General features: G+C 42.8%; 1 protein-coding gene across 1 annotated transcript; it reads right to left on the bottom strand.

Annotated features, from left to right (window-relative positions):
- Window positions 1–276: 276 nt before the first annotated feature.
- DACT2 (dishevelled binding antagonist of beta catenin 2) lies at window positions 277–13,668 on the bottom strand. The gene is made up of 4 exons (XM_019613519.3): window positions 13,300–13,668; window positions 7,685–7,817; window positions 6,199–6,486; window positions 277–2,926 (listed from the first exon to the last, which is right to left on the bottom strand). Exons 1-4 carry the CDS (start codon window positions 13,525–13,527, stop codon window positions 1,137–1,139), a joined length of 2,439 nt encoding a protein of 812 aa, XP_019469064.3. The 5' UTR covers window positions 13,528–13,668; the 3' UTR covers window positions 277–1,136.
- Window positions 13,669–16,898: the final 3,230 nt, after the last annotated feature.

Genomic DNA, 16,898 nt, shown 5'->3' with positions numbered 1-16,898 from the left:
GTCCTCAATGTAAATAGTTTTCAAATTCACTCATTTAGAAGCAGCTGCTAAAGTATATGTTTCTTGAGATGGAAGCTGAAAAGGATCCTGGTTCCTCCCAAGCTGTAAGTGAACTTCTAAAAAATAAAGAACCCCTCTGAATAATGATAAAGAAAAAGCTCATCTGTTCCACCAGAGAATATTCCTCCTGTGTACCTCATGCAGTGTCAGCATCTTACATTTTCCCAGAACCTTTTACTTTAGATGTGAAAGACAGACAAGCACAGTTTTCAGAAATACATTAAATAATTTTTATTGAGTCTGTAATTTCAGGGACAAAGCTATAATCTCAGTCCCAGTTACCCACACACTGTTATACCAAGCTCTCATACTCTTTCACTCGTTCAATATATGAACAATAACATAGAACATTATTAAGAGGTGGAACTGAAAAAAAAACAACCCTGTACTCTCAGTTTCGAAAACAGAAAAGTCTTACTCTCATTTGCAAACAAACTGCCTTTAGCAATAACCATAGTACGTTTATACTGAAGGACAAAGGAATTCTCCTAAAGTTTTGGAGATGGTACATGAATAGTTGTCCTGAAAGAAAGTAGAACTATAGAGAGCACTGAGAGCTTTTCCATATCAGCAGTGTGAAAGGTGATAAATGCTGTTTTAGTCTAGAAAGAATTATTCAATTATTCACAAGACGGAGGGACATTCCCAAATATCCAATTGGAAAGAGCCTCTTAGTAGGCCTTTGTATCTGAGGCTATTTCTGTGTTTGTGCATATGGACAAGATCCTCCCTGCAAAATCTTATGGCACAGGTTGTTTGGACATGTTGTCTCTTGCTGACATTTTATTTTTATCACGACGACCCTTCTGCATAGTTACAAAAAAAAAAAAAAAAAAAAAAAAAAGGCATCACAATATATACGGATACGTATTTACAGAATAAATGGCAAAAGAGGAAACAATTAGATACAGTGACATTTATGTCCAGGCATTAACAAACAAAAAGGTCCCTTGTGCCGACTCAGAGGTTGTTCAAAGTTCGTTAAGCAAGTCCTTTTCTTTGCACATCAGTTCTCTTGTTTTGCAAATGAGAGCCAGCAGGATGTCTCAAAGCAAGAAACAGATGCTTGCTCTCCTTTAAACCATGGTCATAACCTTCAGAGAGGCAGGTTGGAATCTCCTAATCTTCTTCTTCAGTGCCTTTGAAGCTTTGATGCGGCAGATTTTGGGCACTGGGGGAAGAGGCTTGGAAGAGGCCTGGACCAATTGTCTGACCGATCCTTCAGGCCAAATCAGCTCACTTTCATCCCCCTCATCATAGTCAAGCGCAAGGCTGCTACTGTTACTGCTGTCATCTGAATCACTTTCACTGGACTCACTGTCCCCAAAACGATTAGCTGTGAAATCACTGACCTCTCCTTCACTTGTCTCTGCGATGGTGGAGTGGAAGAGGGAAGCACACTCTGCTGAGTACTCAGAATGGTCTGATTCACTTTTGGCATAAGCTCCATGGTGATGACTCTTGGGGCGAGCCCTCATACTGACAGTGCGCAAGACACCGGCTCTCCTTGCCGGCTGCCTTGGTGCCCCTACACCAAAGCTACCAGAGAGGCTGGCCCCATGGGTCTTGGCAGATATCTCCACTGTGGACTGCCACTTGCGCTGCTTCTTCTTGTTGGCTGTGTCTTCACAAGTTGCTTCAAGGGAATAGAGTGCATTGGCAGAAGCTCTGTAGAGCTCTGGCCTGGATGGCACAGTGGGAAGCCTGACCTGCACAGGGAACAGGCTAGACTCTGAGCACGACCTGCCAGTCACATCACCAGAGTATGAAGGTCTCCGGGCAAGGCTCTTCGCTCCGTGTGGTCTGTGGGACTGATTCCATTCAGCAGGCAGCTTGGTAGCGCCATGAGTCCCTCTCACCTTTTCCAAATAAAAGGCCTGCTTCCCAGGACGTAGTACCTTTTCACTGTTTCTCCTCTTTATCTTCACTGCCTTTGTTTTGGAGCTGGCAAACTTGACTCGGACTTGATGGGATTCTGCAGGGACAAACTGAGCGTGGACAAACTCACCCCGTGCTGCTCGCTCCTGACCTCCAGCATTAGCCAATTTGGCACTGCCACACTTCTTGAGGGACAACTTTTTAGGTGGGATGTCTTTAGCACTCCAGGTACAAAGGCTGGAGTCCTCCTGGCACAGCTGTGAACAAGATGAACTGTGCTCCAAACTGCTCTCCCTTGCTTCTGCCAGGGGAGAGCCCCTTGCAGTAGACTTGGCAGGATAACAACTATTCACAGCTGACGGTTCTGCGTCAGGGGAACCGGACGGCTGCTCTTCATTCACACAGTGCATGGCCTCCTGCAGCTTGGCACATTCCCCCTCCGGCAGTTCTCTCTGCAGCTTTCCTTCAGCTTTGTTACTTTCCAGAGAACTTGCTTGTTTTTCCAGCTGGCTACTGCTGCTGTTAATTTTCACTCCACCAGCACTGGGGGTTATAATGAGTCTCTGGTGCATTGTGGCTGGCTGGCTTTTTGTTGAAACCCGCTCACTGGCATCAGCTCGATTGTTCCCTTTGCATCTTGTCAGCTGCAGTAATTTATTGATGTAACCCCCTGGCTTGGCTTCAGTGGTTGGCCTAGTCCTAATCAAGGTGGGACCTGTCACACTAGGCATGGGTTTGCTGGGGGAAGCCTGGAGGTCTGCTTCTGTGGATGTCCCCATTAGGGAGAAAAGGGGACTCTGTAAAGCCACTGCATGGAGGGGGCTTGGGTAAGGGTACACATCAATGCCATTCTTGGAGACCAAGTCATTCTGGAACTTGGGGTCCACACTGAGCAAGTGCAAGTCTGCATGGCACAGAGGCGATGAGGATTTGGGATCTGTCTCTTTCTGAAATCTAGCATCTGCTGGAATGAGTCTTTCCAAGTCACCTACACAGTGGATGAAAATAAATAACCTAATTAAATCACAGACAATTACACTCAAACTGGCTTATGTTAAAAACACTGTTTCAGAGGGATGTGCTAACTTTTACTAAAATCAGTAGCATCAATGCAGAAAATAGTTTCAGTCCTCCAAGAATATCAAATTATCTCAACTCTTTAGCAAAACAAAGACTTGAATGCATTCTATTGCTGTTGATAAAACTAATTACTTTCCAGGGAATTTTAACTGTCCTGCTTAGATGAAAGTAGATCTGTTTATATATAAAAATGATTCAGAATTTCAGATCAACAGGAACACAACAACAACAACAAAAAAATTATTTCTTAGTAGAGGGGAAAAATGAATTCAGCAACCATACAGCCTGAAGCTAAATGTCAGGTAAAATTATTCAATGCAACAAATACGGATTTTTCATACTCTTTCTCCAGAACAGGATAAAGACTTCCCATGTCTAAATGACTTTTTTTTAAAACTATAACTAAGAAAGAAATTCCTGATATTTCCAACATACAAAGAGTTATGTGTGTGTATGTGTATATAAATTAAAAAGCAGTTATATTGTAATTCTAGCTTCTCCTCCAACCCTTTTATTATGCGTTTTGGAAAAAAATCTAAAGTACTGAACCAGCTGCTTTTTTTAGGAGGACTTTAACAGACACCAGGTTATAGTGCTTCTTAACCTCTTTGTGGCTAGAAGTTAACTAGATCAATTTACGCCCATGACACCTACAGACTAGAGTAATATGATTCTACTTTTCTTTAGCCCAAAATCCAATGAAACTTCCTAATCAGATCTTTAATTTAATTTGCTATCACTGTCAGTCTCATGCCTTTCTCAAGTAACTTGTTTTATACTCAAACTTCTTGGAACATTTAATTCCAGAAATAAATATTCAGAGGTCTTACTACAAGGCAGAAAATTGGGACTGCTGTAATTGCGTGTGGATTTTTAGTAAGGCTACCTTAAGTACACTGAAAAATGGACTAAGAAACCTTATTTTGGCATAAGAAAAAAGATATCTAAGGGCAAGCTACATTTGACTGCTGCACCTCCCTCTCAAGAGCATCTCCTATTCTGTGAGAACCAGGTTGTATTTCAGAAGCAGGACTGCTCCATCTGGATGAGTCTGCCAGTAGAATGCTATGGTGCTAAGAATGCTGGAACTATCTGGAGTTAGCTTGGATTTCCTGGTATGGCAGTACAGACTGCACTACAAATTCTCAGCTAGCTAATTTCCTGGCTGCTGATTTGTGCTGCCATGAAAGCAGAGCGTTACATCCAAACAGATATTTCAGTTACAATGACTACTTCTGTCCTGTTAGAGGAAGCTTCTGGAAGAATTAAAATTTGGAGTTTTCTGCAGTGTCCTACCTAAGCTGCTCTCAACTCTGCTACAGCAAAGATCAGGATGACGACATCTCACACAATATAATTACATAGTGGACATTCTTTAGGAATGCTTTTTACATTCTGTGCAGCATAGTAGTTCCACAAAAAGATGGTTTGTTCTACCACAAACTGATTTTTCCTCAGCACTACACTAAAGGGGAAGGCAAAACTCAAACACGTTATAGCTCAAACAAAGCATGCCTTTGTGTAACAGAAATCCAGACTCATTACAGTGAGATGAGAAAGCATCAGAATCACAAGCTTTTCACAAGAATAACTTATTCCACTACAAAGTGAACAGTTATGTTAAAATTCAAAGAAGTGACTCAGCACTGCAAACAAACCAGGAAAGGGTTAAAAGAAGGCTGTGAGGCTGTGCTTGTGGTGTTTTAGCAAGCTTTCCTACTGCCACAGAAAGAATGGGCAACCCGTCTGTACCTGTAGTTACCAGTGGGAGCAAGCTAAGGAGAGGAAAAGAGAATTTCTTCCAATTTCCAAATGATGCTTTTCTGAAGTAACATCTTGACTCACTTCTCTGAAACACTTTGCAGGAATTGTTTTTTCAAGACTACATGGAAGCAACAATCTCACTACATATGGTTCTCATGTTGAAAAAAGGAAGAGATTGTAGCCAGGAAGAAGGGAGTAGAAGGCAGGAAAGAAGGAGAACTACAGGAGGTCTGTATCCTCACTCTGCCCCGATTAATATCAACTATCCCTTTTTCTACTGGCCAATTTCCATATCCAAAACTCATTAAAAGCCCCATTTGCTTAGAATAAAATGTTGCAAGTCTGCAATCTGAACTTGGAAGGCATAGACCATTAAGACCAGCTCCACTCATTAGCATCTGAGAAGACTTGAGAAGATTGTGCTTTTATGTTGCAATTTACCATAATCAGTTCAGATGTGTCTGCACAGACAGGTACATCATACCTGGTCTTTGCTTCTGCTCTAAGCAAGCCAGAGGTAAGCTAGGCTAGGGTAAGAAGTTCCAAAAATCACAGGGACATTGTACCTAAAAAGACATTGTCTGTGGCTTTACTACTTCTATAATGGAACTGCCTCACATCTGTTTGGGTCACCCTAAGAACTACTCTAACACAAAGCTGTTCTGAGGCCATGGAAGGATTCAGAGTGAAAAGTAATATGATGCCACTTAACAACTCAGTAAACAGAAGACTCAGAACATTACCAGATTCATCCATTACATGTAAAGGTGTGACATAAATTCACAATTGATCCAGAACTAGGGTCAAGTCTGGTTTCTAGATGGTTGATTAATATTTGGTATTTGTTATCCCTAACTGTACATAGTAAATTATGAAAAAGAATATTGCAAAACCACGTTAATTTCAATAAATATGGCTTGAAAAAAAAGTCTTATCATACTCGTTTTACAACAGATTGAGAACACAGACATTAAGTCTTAGAAATGGCTATTTCTCTTAAAATTTGTTGTAAAATCTTTCTCAGTAAAACTTGACAACTCTAATACTGAATTCACTTCATATTTTTCACACATCCTGTACTTTCACACAAGGCATTTCAAATATGCAATTTTTTTTAATTTCAGAAGCAGGTAAATTAAAAAGTTATCTAGAATTTCATTACAATTTTACCTCATGCACTTAGATACCTTTCTATCTCTAATTGCATATGACTGCGTATTTGTTACTGTTTAAAAGTATCCAAGTATGAGGCAAGTGGTACAGTAAAGGCTGGCCTCTGTGGTTTCAATTAATTCTTACTTTGTGTATTTAAAAAGAGTGCTTTATATTGATACACAGTGGTTGTATATTGCTCTAAGAGTAATAACAAGGACTCTGACCTTCTCTTGAATGAGCACCAGTTCTGCAATTGATTACCTGTGGAAACTGGCCTCGGTCTGGACCTGGCAGGAGTCCCAGAAACGTCTGTACTAGCTGTAATTCGACATCCATCGCTGACATAGGTTCCCTGCTGTTGGAAGCTGATGTTGTGCACAGTAGTTTCATCTGCAGACTTGGGTCGGTAATCAAACACGCTGAGCCTTGCTTTAGGGTGTTGAGAGCTGGGCAAAAGACTGGTGTGGGAGGAGGAGATGGACTCACTGTACACAGAGGTACAAGAATTGGAGAGTGAGCAAGAACCACCATCACTCAGGTCGTAGAAGCCTGCAGAGTTTAGATAAATAAGTAAATATTTTTGAATTACAGTAACTAAGTGGAAGAAACAGAGAAGATAAATCTCCATTTGCTATTTGCCATAGATCTAAATTTGTGATAATTGATTTGCGTAAATTTTGCAAAGGTATGCTCCAGATCAGCTACCTTTTATTGGACTTCTGCATATGTACTTTTGCCTTGAGCCAGCTCAGCATGGATATGCACATTTAGTTCCGAGGGTGAGATGGGGTTAAGTGTAGCACCATCATACTCTGTTCTTCATCAGAGAATGTCTTCTTTGATTGCTATGCAACTGGTGTAAAACAGGACCATCATATACTGTTGTAACTTGTGCATACAAGCAGAGTTTGCTTAGAAAATAGACAAAAACTAGCCTGTGCTCAGGTAAGAGTCTTCATTTCTGCTCAGCTGTTTATAACACTTCAGGAAGGTATTAATATTTAATGTTTATATATAGATCAGGTATTAGAAGATTTTCCCATAATGAAAGTTTTCAAGAGTAAAAAAAAAAAATATATCTTTCCTTGTCTCAATGAAGACTTAGGGCTTTTCAAAATTCTCTTTAAGAGGTGTTTCCATTGTCACAGACCAGATAATAGATAACAGAATCTGGTTTTAATAGACATTCCCCAGTTATAAAAGACTGAGGATCAGCTTTTCATGTCAATCAGACCAGAAACCTGTTTCTCTGTCTCTGAAAACTTCAGTCATCAAACTGCTGGGCTGTATTTTTCTCAGCGTCTTTCAATAAAGCTGTTTCATTTTTCTATAAATGATGAAACATTAATTAGTGGAAATGATCTTCAAGGCTTCAGTTATGTTCAAGATGCTGCGGATTCAAGCAAAGTACTGACTTGGCTGTTTCTACCAAGTACTCCAGCCACTTTGCCATTCTCTGCTGAACAAAGTAATGAATAAATAAATCTGTATCCTCTTTCTCCTTCTGTTCGTGGCTAAAATATAATTTTTTTTTAATAAAAAATTTCCATTAAAAAATACTGTTGAGTCAAACAGCATTTCCCAAGTAAATTCACTTTCCAGGAATCTTTATGCGAGATCACTACTCTCCACCTCAGTCCTGGGGCACTGTTTCTGAACAGAACAAAAAAGAGTTCTGCTCAGCAGTTGACATCTTCAGTTCTACCCAAAACACATCCCTAGGAATAAATGACCAAGTGCACATTACCTGAGCTGGGGCGGCTGTCGCTGTCCAAGTATTCACTGGAAGTCTTACTGACGTCCAGTTTCAGCTCACTTATTCGCTGGTCAAGCTGATCCAGGTGGCTTTTCAAGCCGACATCCTGTCTCCTCAAGCGAGACTGTTCATAAATCAAGAAAAGAAGGGGGAAATGAAGAATAATCACAGTTAGAATCTCGGCAGAAAAACATTAATTCAGGCCATCTGTGCTGGACAGATTCTGCACTCAAAGTATTTTGCTTAGCTAGGAACTGTTGCAATTGGCTCTCTGTAATGAGAGTGACATAATGGGCAAGTACAATATGTGTTGTATCTCAGCATTTATTGCCTTCTGCCCAGCTGAACGTTTTCTCAAAATGTATCATTCTGAACATACTCTTTTAACCTTTGCTTGTTTGTTTGTTTTTGTTATACTTATGGCAGGGACTGTATCATTAAGCAGTATGGCAGTCTTTTCACTAATTAACATGTGATGTACGTACTGCATTTTCTGTACACTGCCTCTGGGCAGTGGATGAGATCAACATTATGAATTGTCTGAAAGAACTCTAAGATACTTTCTGACGAATGGAAATTACTGTGCATGGGTACATATTCTACTAGCACACGAAGTATAGTCAGCATACTGAATTCTGCAAAACACTTATTCTGATGACATCTCCTTATAGTAGAATGAGCACGTTACACAAATTGTGCCATCTATGTTGCTGAAAAATTCCCTTGCACATCTCATGTCTAGCTAGCTACTTCCATACATTTTATGCAAGGAGAAGTTGGCATTTGAATTCTGCTGTGAAAGTGACTGTATTTAAAATAAGTGATGTCTCAACCTTGAAAATAATTCTTCATAAGTTAACAGCATGGCCCATTGCCCACTGCAGTCCCTGACCAGGCTGATCTGAAGTAACAGCTCCTGCAGTTGCTTCCCCAGTACTTATGCAGCCAGCCTAGCGGGGCAGATGGCCAATCATTAGGGTAGCAGTCAAAGAACCACAGTTAGTTTCTGTCAAACTTCTCACATGGCACCTGGCAAATTATCTAGGCCCAGACGCTATTTAGGCAGCTTATAATTATATCATGCCTAGCCATGCATCCTACAGCACTCTAAAGGAAGGTAGTCTCTTGAAGTTGGTCGTAAAATGGTGCTCATAACCTTTGTAAGGCCAGGTTTCCATTCAGTAATGGCAAGAAAAACATTCTTCTTGAAACACGCTTGAAAAAGATCCTTCTTTATGAGTACATTTCACATTTAAAAGTGTAAATGGCAGTTCTAGCAGCATTTCCAACCCCTTATAAATAAACAAATATGTAGGCCCCTGACAGTATCTACAAAATTAAAGAACGTGCAGAAAATGAAAATCAGTATGTACGTATTTTCACCTCCACCTTCCTTATGTTATGATTATTCAGCTTTTAAGATTTGCATTTTTAGGTTTCTCCCCAGCTATAAATAGAAAACACAAGGAAAGCAAAGATCCTGCAGTAATCAGTAAATGATTAGAAACTGAGACTCAAACAAAAGGCAAAAGGCAGATGTCCTGAGTTTCACAAGGTTGTTGATACTGATGAAAAAACTAAGGAAGTATTTTTGCACGCTGTTATAGAGAACTGGAAAACATATAAGACACAAGAAATAAAGCTCCTTTCTGTTAGTGTTGCACATCTAGAAATGTCTAAGCTCAGCAAGTTCGTTATTGCTTTGTAGGAAAACAGGTGGTGATTTTCACGCTTCCTGTTTCACATAAACAGAAGGAAGACTGGGATAATAAAGATTTTCTATCCCATCTACATGACGAATGTATGACCTCCTCAATCCTTCTTCATTTCCTTTATGGTGGAAAAAGCAAAAACATGCCATGCCTCCTTCAATCCCACCTACTCAGGAAATCACGGCTGGAATTAATTGCTTAATGATTAATGTTTTGCCAGCCAATCCCTCAGTCTGTGGTTTCTGATTAATGACGGAGAGGCCACAAGGCTCTCAGGTATTCAAAGATTATTTATTATACCTCCAGGTTCTGTCTGCGCTTTCACAGCATTTTAACCAACACACATGATTTACATCATCATCTTTAACCCTTTTATGGTGTCTCACACCAGTGGGTTTTCATGTTTCTGGCAGACTTCATAGCTTTGATCTTTCAGTTAACTCGTTCTGCACTCCAAGACAAGAAGCACTTCTCACACTGGTTGGATAAGGACAACTTTTCCAGTGTGTTGTTTGAGGTTGTTATTGTTCTGATAACTACACTAAGCAGCACACAGAACAATAAACCCTAAACACACTTTCCTAATTCACAATATGAATTTTATGTGAGACAAAACCTAGAAGGTGAAACCATCTGTTTGCTTTGGGCAACACAGATGTGAAGACTACTTCTGCACACTGTACAATGCAACACTAAGCTTTTCAAATCAACTTGTACTATTGATGGACTACAGTTCTGTGGAGCCAAACCTGGGATATCATCATACTATCCATTATTTAAAAGGATGAACACTCTTTGCAAAGCAGGTTCCTTTGAGTTGAAGGAATTGGCACCCAGAATCAAGGCACCAAAAAGCACTGGTCGGGTTTGACTATTCTGCTCTTCTATTCATCAGCTCAGTTCAGCAGTAGGGTTTGATATATATTGCTGTGGTTGTAGATAAGCATGTACTGATTTTATTAATCCAACTGCATTTTAGAATGAAAAAAAATATAGCATTAATCTTACCTCGGCCTGTACTAAAAATCTATTCACTCTTGGGTCTTTTCTGACTGATATTGCAAAGCAGACAGTTCCTCACCTGTCTCAGACCCTTATTCTAGTGCGAGATGAATCCCTTCTGGAAGCACCTATTTTTCTCAGCTGACCAAAACTTTAATATTCAAAATATACATATCTAGGATGTACAAGATGTTTTCTCCTATTGAGAACTATTCAAAGGAGAAAAAATTGTGCAAAATACAAGGTACGAAGTGTTTTATTTTCTTTTCATGTAATTGCTGTCCATTTTTTACATTTTCCTAACATCACAGACTTGCAAAACAAAATCATTGGATTTCAATTAAATCAACAAGATCCATAACTGTATTATCCAGGAAAGTGTGAGAAATACTGTATGCTGCTGCCTCAGGTATCTACCTACTTAATGAAAGTGTCACAGACTTCTTTCTTTGTACTGTCTGAATTTATTTGCATCTCTTCTTTCACCTGGGGGTCACCATGATAGAGTTTGGCCAAGAGACTAGCTTAGCACCTCTGGGATCATTATTGGCATCACATCCATTTCTTTTCCCAGTCTTTACTACAGATAACCAATGTATCCTGCACCTATCAGAAGAGCCCCTGACCACGATAAAGAGCTATTTCCTAGGGCAAAATAACCCGTGGTTGCTGGGGCTGCAGAAAGCTTGTGGCCTTGCTGCCTAATGCAAACATCTGGATAGGCTAGCTGCTGAGGAAGAGACTGGGATGCTGGAGCGACATCCACAAATAGTTCCTTAAGCATTTGAAGGCTTCATTCTGTCTGCTCCTGCTGGTAGCACTCAACTCCTCAGGAAATTTCTGTGTCTGACTCCTCAGGAAGCCTCTGTGCTTCAGTTTCTCAACTTCCCTTCATAGGAGAAGCCTGGACTGACTCTTACTGATCTTGTATCTGCTGCCTGGAAGCTTTGAGCCAGCTCCAGCTGATAAAATTTCTGCATTTTATGTTGCAAAGACTAAACTTTTTATGAATTCAACAATCACCACACAAAAGCCCAGGGCTACAACCCTACTTGAAACTTGGCTCAAGACACACTGCAAGGCAAAACCATGTTTACATTGTTAATGAGTTTCTCAATCTGAAAGCTTATAGAGCCGTGATCACATACTTCACTGTCCCTGGGCCAAGAACAACAACGATGAAGACATAACACTCCTCGAGCAATGCTGTGCTTTGCATTCCCTGTTGCTTTTAGTTTTAAATTAATTTCCTGCGATCATGAATAAAATTTTCAAAGGGTTTGACTGCAATATGTTGACCACAAGGCACAAAGGAACTTCTTTCAGCCTGTGGTCTCACTTCCTAGGATCTGTGGACACATAACAGTTCTTTGAAGACCATGTTTTCACTTACACTTATTTTAGTACAATGCAAAGTTGAGGTCTGCACCTCTATTTAAATATATGTCTACAATTTGCAGGGAGAAAAACAACAACAGAAGGCTAACAAGATGCCAGACTGGAAGGCTTCCAAGCAGCCACGGGTCAGTTGGAAGTGCTTTGTATGACAACCTTAGGCATTCACAGACAACCGCATTTCTGTGGAAGAACCTGCCCCTGGTTTGATGCCGTTGTGAATTTCCCCACTCAAGTGTTACCATTGTTTCCCTCCCAAGTACCCCCAGAAGGTGTTTCCCATATTGCACTGGTATGTACTTCTGAAACCATCCCTCCTCAGCACTGAAATACTCTTGCCCTCCGAATCGTGCAGGCCCAAGGCCCAATTTCTTTCATTTTATTGTCTAGTTTCTCCCATGTCCTTGAAAGCCTTCTCAAGTGCCAGAAAAGTAATAGCATCATAGAATCATTAGGGTTGGAAAATCCAGGATCGTCTAGTCCTGACAAGATAATCTTCTATTTTCAACCCTTATTTGAAAAATACACGAACAAATGAGTAATTAAAGCACAACAGCTGACATTAAAAAACAAAACAAACAAACAAAAAAACAACACAAAAAAAACCCCAAATAGCCACTCTGGTCAGGGGTCACGGAGTGTTTCTGTTAACCCAGTGGCCCTAGACGGGCAATAAATACTTTCAGTTCTTTTTTCTTTTTGTTAAACATGTGTATGAAGTGGAGTCATTAGTTAACATGATGTGTGACAGGTAATCAGGCGGCGGCAGCCCACTCATCCTGCGCTTTTTCACTTTAATCACCATAGGGCCTCTCGCGTGCTCTCACATCTGGCGGCCCCGAAGCTCCGAGCCAACCTTCTTCCCCGGCTGCCGCCTGACAGAGCTGCGATAGCAGCGAGCGTCCTTGCCGCGTTCGCACCCGGACGACAGCTGACAGCAAGCCTTGCACCAACACTGAGAGGGCTCTGCATTGAGATTACTGAGGTGTGCAATTGCCCACCTTGGAGATTAAAGCTCTGATTGCTGTCTCACTTTGGAAACTCGTTTCAGTCACAAGCTAGCGGGATTTTTTTCCGTCCCAAAAACGTGAAGCAAGTGTGAGCCTTCAAACACAAGGCCTGGCGTTCAGCTATTCCTGTCCTTGGGAGAGCAAAGTGCTGAGGGTGCACGAGACCCTTCCCCGCATGCAGCCCCGCACCAGTGTATACACACACACGGGCACGCACACACACGGGCGCCCACGCCGCACCTGGCAGCGCTCACGCTGCAACAGCGCTCCGCGCCCTCCTCTCATCTCCTCCGCACAGCGCCGCATCCAGCAGCGCTCCCGGCCCCGCGCAACGCCGGCTGAAGGTTTCCCGCAGCACCCGCTCTGCGCGGAGCCGCTGCCGACACTGCGCCCAGGTGCGCCCGTCCGTTATAAGGCACGGTTCCCCGCGAGTTCCGATGAAGTAGTGCTTTTTTTTTTTTTTTTACCGGCACGTCTCGTCTCTTACCAGCTGTTCCTTGAGGGCGGTGAGGGTGGCCTCCAGCCGGAGCTCCTTACTGTGGGCGCGCAGGGGCTGCTCGCCTTCGCCCGTCGGCATAGCCAGGGCGGCCCGCACCAGCTCCCGCTGCTGCTCCCGCAGCACCTGGAGCTCCTGGAGGCCGGCCAGGGCCGCCTGCAGCCGCTCGCCCACCCGGCCGCGATCCCAGCCGCCCGCCCGCGGGGCGCCCAGCAGCATCCTCAGCGCTGAGCCGCGGCCCCGGCCATGGCAGTGGGGCGGCGGGGAGGCGGCGGGGCTGGTCCCGCTTCGGGCCGTGCCTGCGGCCAGGGCCGCTCGCACCGCTCCGCGGCTGGCGGCGGAGAGAGTGCAGCGGGGCCGCGGCGGCTCCTGCGGTTTTGGAGGAGAGGTGGGGAAGGGGGAGGGAGCGAGGGAGGGAGGAGGCAGGGAAAGGAAGAGTGCTGCAGCGCCGGGGCTACCTCTCGGGGTGGATGTGCCTGGAGAGGAGCCAGCGCCCGTGCGCTGCTTCCTCCCCGCGCGGGGCGGCTCCTGCCTGCCTGCTCCTACCCCTGCCCTGGGGGCAGCCCGCGCCTCGGCCCCCTCCCGGCGGCGGGGAAGGGCAGGGCGTCCTCCTTTCGTCCTCGGGAGAGAGCTGCTGGGGAACGCCCGTCCTGGCCGGGACAGAGCACCCTCCCAGCAGGAGCCTGCAGAGCTGGGGTATAGCAGTGTCACCCTGTGTCCTGGAAGAATGTGCTCGCTGTTATCGGGACTTTTCCTGCCCAGAGCGTCTCTGAAAATACGAATGTTTTCTGCTTTCCTTCAGGCTCTTTCGGATCCTGGCTGAGCCCTGCGGGTCAAGGTCTGGTCTGGTTTGCCTGTCAGCGGTTCTACAACGTGTGCCCAAGACTAACACTGTCCTTTTGAAAACAGTGTGAGGATTAGCGTAGTGAGAGCTCTCAGGTATAAAATTTCCCTTACAAAACATATGGTACTTGTAACTCCATTCCTTGCCCTGTTTATTAGTGCTTTCATGTTAGGTACACACACAGAAGATTGGCACATGTCTCCTTGCTCTCTAGAAACCAACCTGTGTTGTCTAATCACAGGCATTTGCTGTCTAGTATTGAGTCCTTGGTCATCTCTTTGGAAGCACAACAGACATTTACTCTGTGGGTTCGGTGTTTCTCTCAGCCTTCCAAAAAGTCACTTCAAGGGCTCAGAATTTATTTTAAATGGGTTCTGGAAAATATATGGTCATGGAAATCCAAGTATGTGGAGTTGTTTCTACCAAGAGATGCAACTATTCAAAGCTCCCAAGACAGGCAGCTGTAGTTTCTTAACAGGCAATGGGTTAGCAGGCATCAAAGTCTGTGTAGGTAGCTTACTGTGAATCAAAGGAGAGAAGAAGCCCTGATACCAAGAGCCTGGTGAACATAGTGGGGACTACACAATGTTCTGTTGCCTACGCTGAAATAGGAAGCATTTGAATCCCAGAGAACCTCAAATCGCTGTGTTACATTCAAGGAGATCCTAATAATTTCAGAAAGGTGTATGATTTTCTGCAAATCAGTGAATTGGATAGCGTGTGGTTATCTCCTTTTGGCCCTTTGATGTATCCTTAAAAGCTAGCATACTTTAATTTGAATGCCACTTGAATTTGTACTAGAATACATAAATTGAGCCTGTTGCTTTGTCAGTTGTTCTCCAAGTAGTCTTCTTTGAACACCATGTGTGGGTGGCCATTTCCTCCTCCAAGACTGCAGCCAGCCTAGCTTTCCTGGCAGCAGGCCCTAGCTGTAGAAGTGCCAGAAGCACTAGTGCAGTGTGAAAACCATCGCTTTCTAGGAGGCCAAATTATTGATGTGTTTGTTCATTGAATCCCATGAAACACATTATTTGGCAGTGTCACTAAGACCAAGCCTTGCCTTTACTATGTTGCTTTACAGACTTCATGGAGCTTAATAGTCTAGGAACTGCATCTGCCCTACAAAGCTGATCTATGTCCAAAGGGTTCAGAGAGATCCTATTCTGACAGGTTTTGGATAGAACTCATGAAGAAGTATGACTGACGATCACAGCCCTGAGGTGCTTACTTAATGTTTTATAAAGAGTACAATATGAATGATGTAATCTTTGTTTGTTTGTTTGTCCTCCCAGTCCATCTCACTGAAATCCTTTATGCAGAGAACTGCCTCAAAGGACTCAATCTATTAGATGGGAAGAAAAACTGACTGCAAAAATGAGATGCTTTTCAAGGTGCTGAGAGCACAAAATGCTGTCTCCTCTCAGGTGGAGGGTGGCAGACTACCAGCCGTGTCCCACATGTGACTAGAATCTTGCAAAATGACATTGCAGATATGAGGAGCTGAAGCATTTTCTAAATCACTTGGCTTGGAGTTGGTTTAAACAGACATACAGCGCAGTTTCTTATTTTATTCAAACTGCATTTTCACTTGTCTTATACAAGTCACACAAATACCAGTTAGTGTATGGGTGTCCAACCTTTTGGTTTGCCTGGGCTGCATTGGGTGAAGAAGAATCATCTTGGGCTGCATATACGTAGTTCACTCTAAAAGTAAGGCCTCCTATTTATTTCCATGGGAACTACAAAAGATACAATGAGCACAGTATTGCTGATAGAGCAAATTCTCAGCTACAAAGCACTAATTTTCAACATAGTCACCGCCATTAGCTTTGCATTTTTGTCAGTGATGAACAGGAACCTGAGTATCATGCTCATAAAATGCTGCACCAGCAGAGGTGACCCAGAGTTGCTGTTGCCACTGCTGAAATGCATCACCCACCACCTTGCTGTGCTTACATCCACTGGTCTACATAAATGTTCACAAGTGTTGACGAATGTCAGTCGGTGCAACTGTTTCTGCACGGTGGAATTCACTAACATACTTGTGCTTGGAACTTACATGTCAGGAGCTATTGTGTCAGGCTGCCCCTCTGCTGCCATCTGTCTCGCGGCAACGAAATGTAGCAATATTGGTGGGAAGCTTCGACTTCTATTGCCATATCACAAACGTCAGCCTCTGATGTTGTGGACCAGCATCATAAAATAGGAGGCATTACTTTTGGAGCAGACCTCATAAAATATATAATACTGTTAATGTATATAAGTAACAAAGCATTTTTATTATTAATTAAAACATAAAAAGGAAGTCAGAAAACCCTAAAACTAGTGGGACATTTGACCTTGTTTTTGTGGAACTAATGCATCAGCCTGGTTTGATGGCAGTGGCTGCAATTCTCGATGAAATTTTATTTTTCCTGTTCTTCATCCTTGAAAAGAAATAGTTTCAAATGTACATACTGTCAAAAAGTGATGACACGAATCACACGTGACTGTGAGTGAGGAATACTTCTTTCTGCAATGATAAGGCTTACAAAACTCCAGTAGAGAGACATGATCAGCTTTCTTGGGGATTGAATGTCTGATTGCAACTCTATGCATTCCTTTTGAAAATGTGCAGGTCATGTATTTTTGTTGACTGAAAATGGAGCCGGAAGTATACAAGAAAATTGATAACTTTTTGGTGATCTTGAAACCCGTTTTCAGATTCCTTTATCAAAATGGAAAGCACAGCTGCATGTTTTTTTCT

Source organism: Meleagris gallopavo, chromosome 2, assembly GCF_905368555.1.
Source record: "Meleagris gallopavo chromosome 2, MGAL_WU_HG_1.1, whole genome shotgun sequence".
In the NCBI taxonomy this organism is placed as follows: Eukaryota; Metazoa; Chordata; class Aves; order Galliformes; family Phasianidae; genus Meleagris; species Meleagris gallopavo.
Note: the sequence above shows the minus strand (reverse complement) of the source record. Positions and strands in the feature narration are given on the sequence as shown.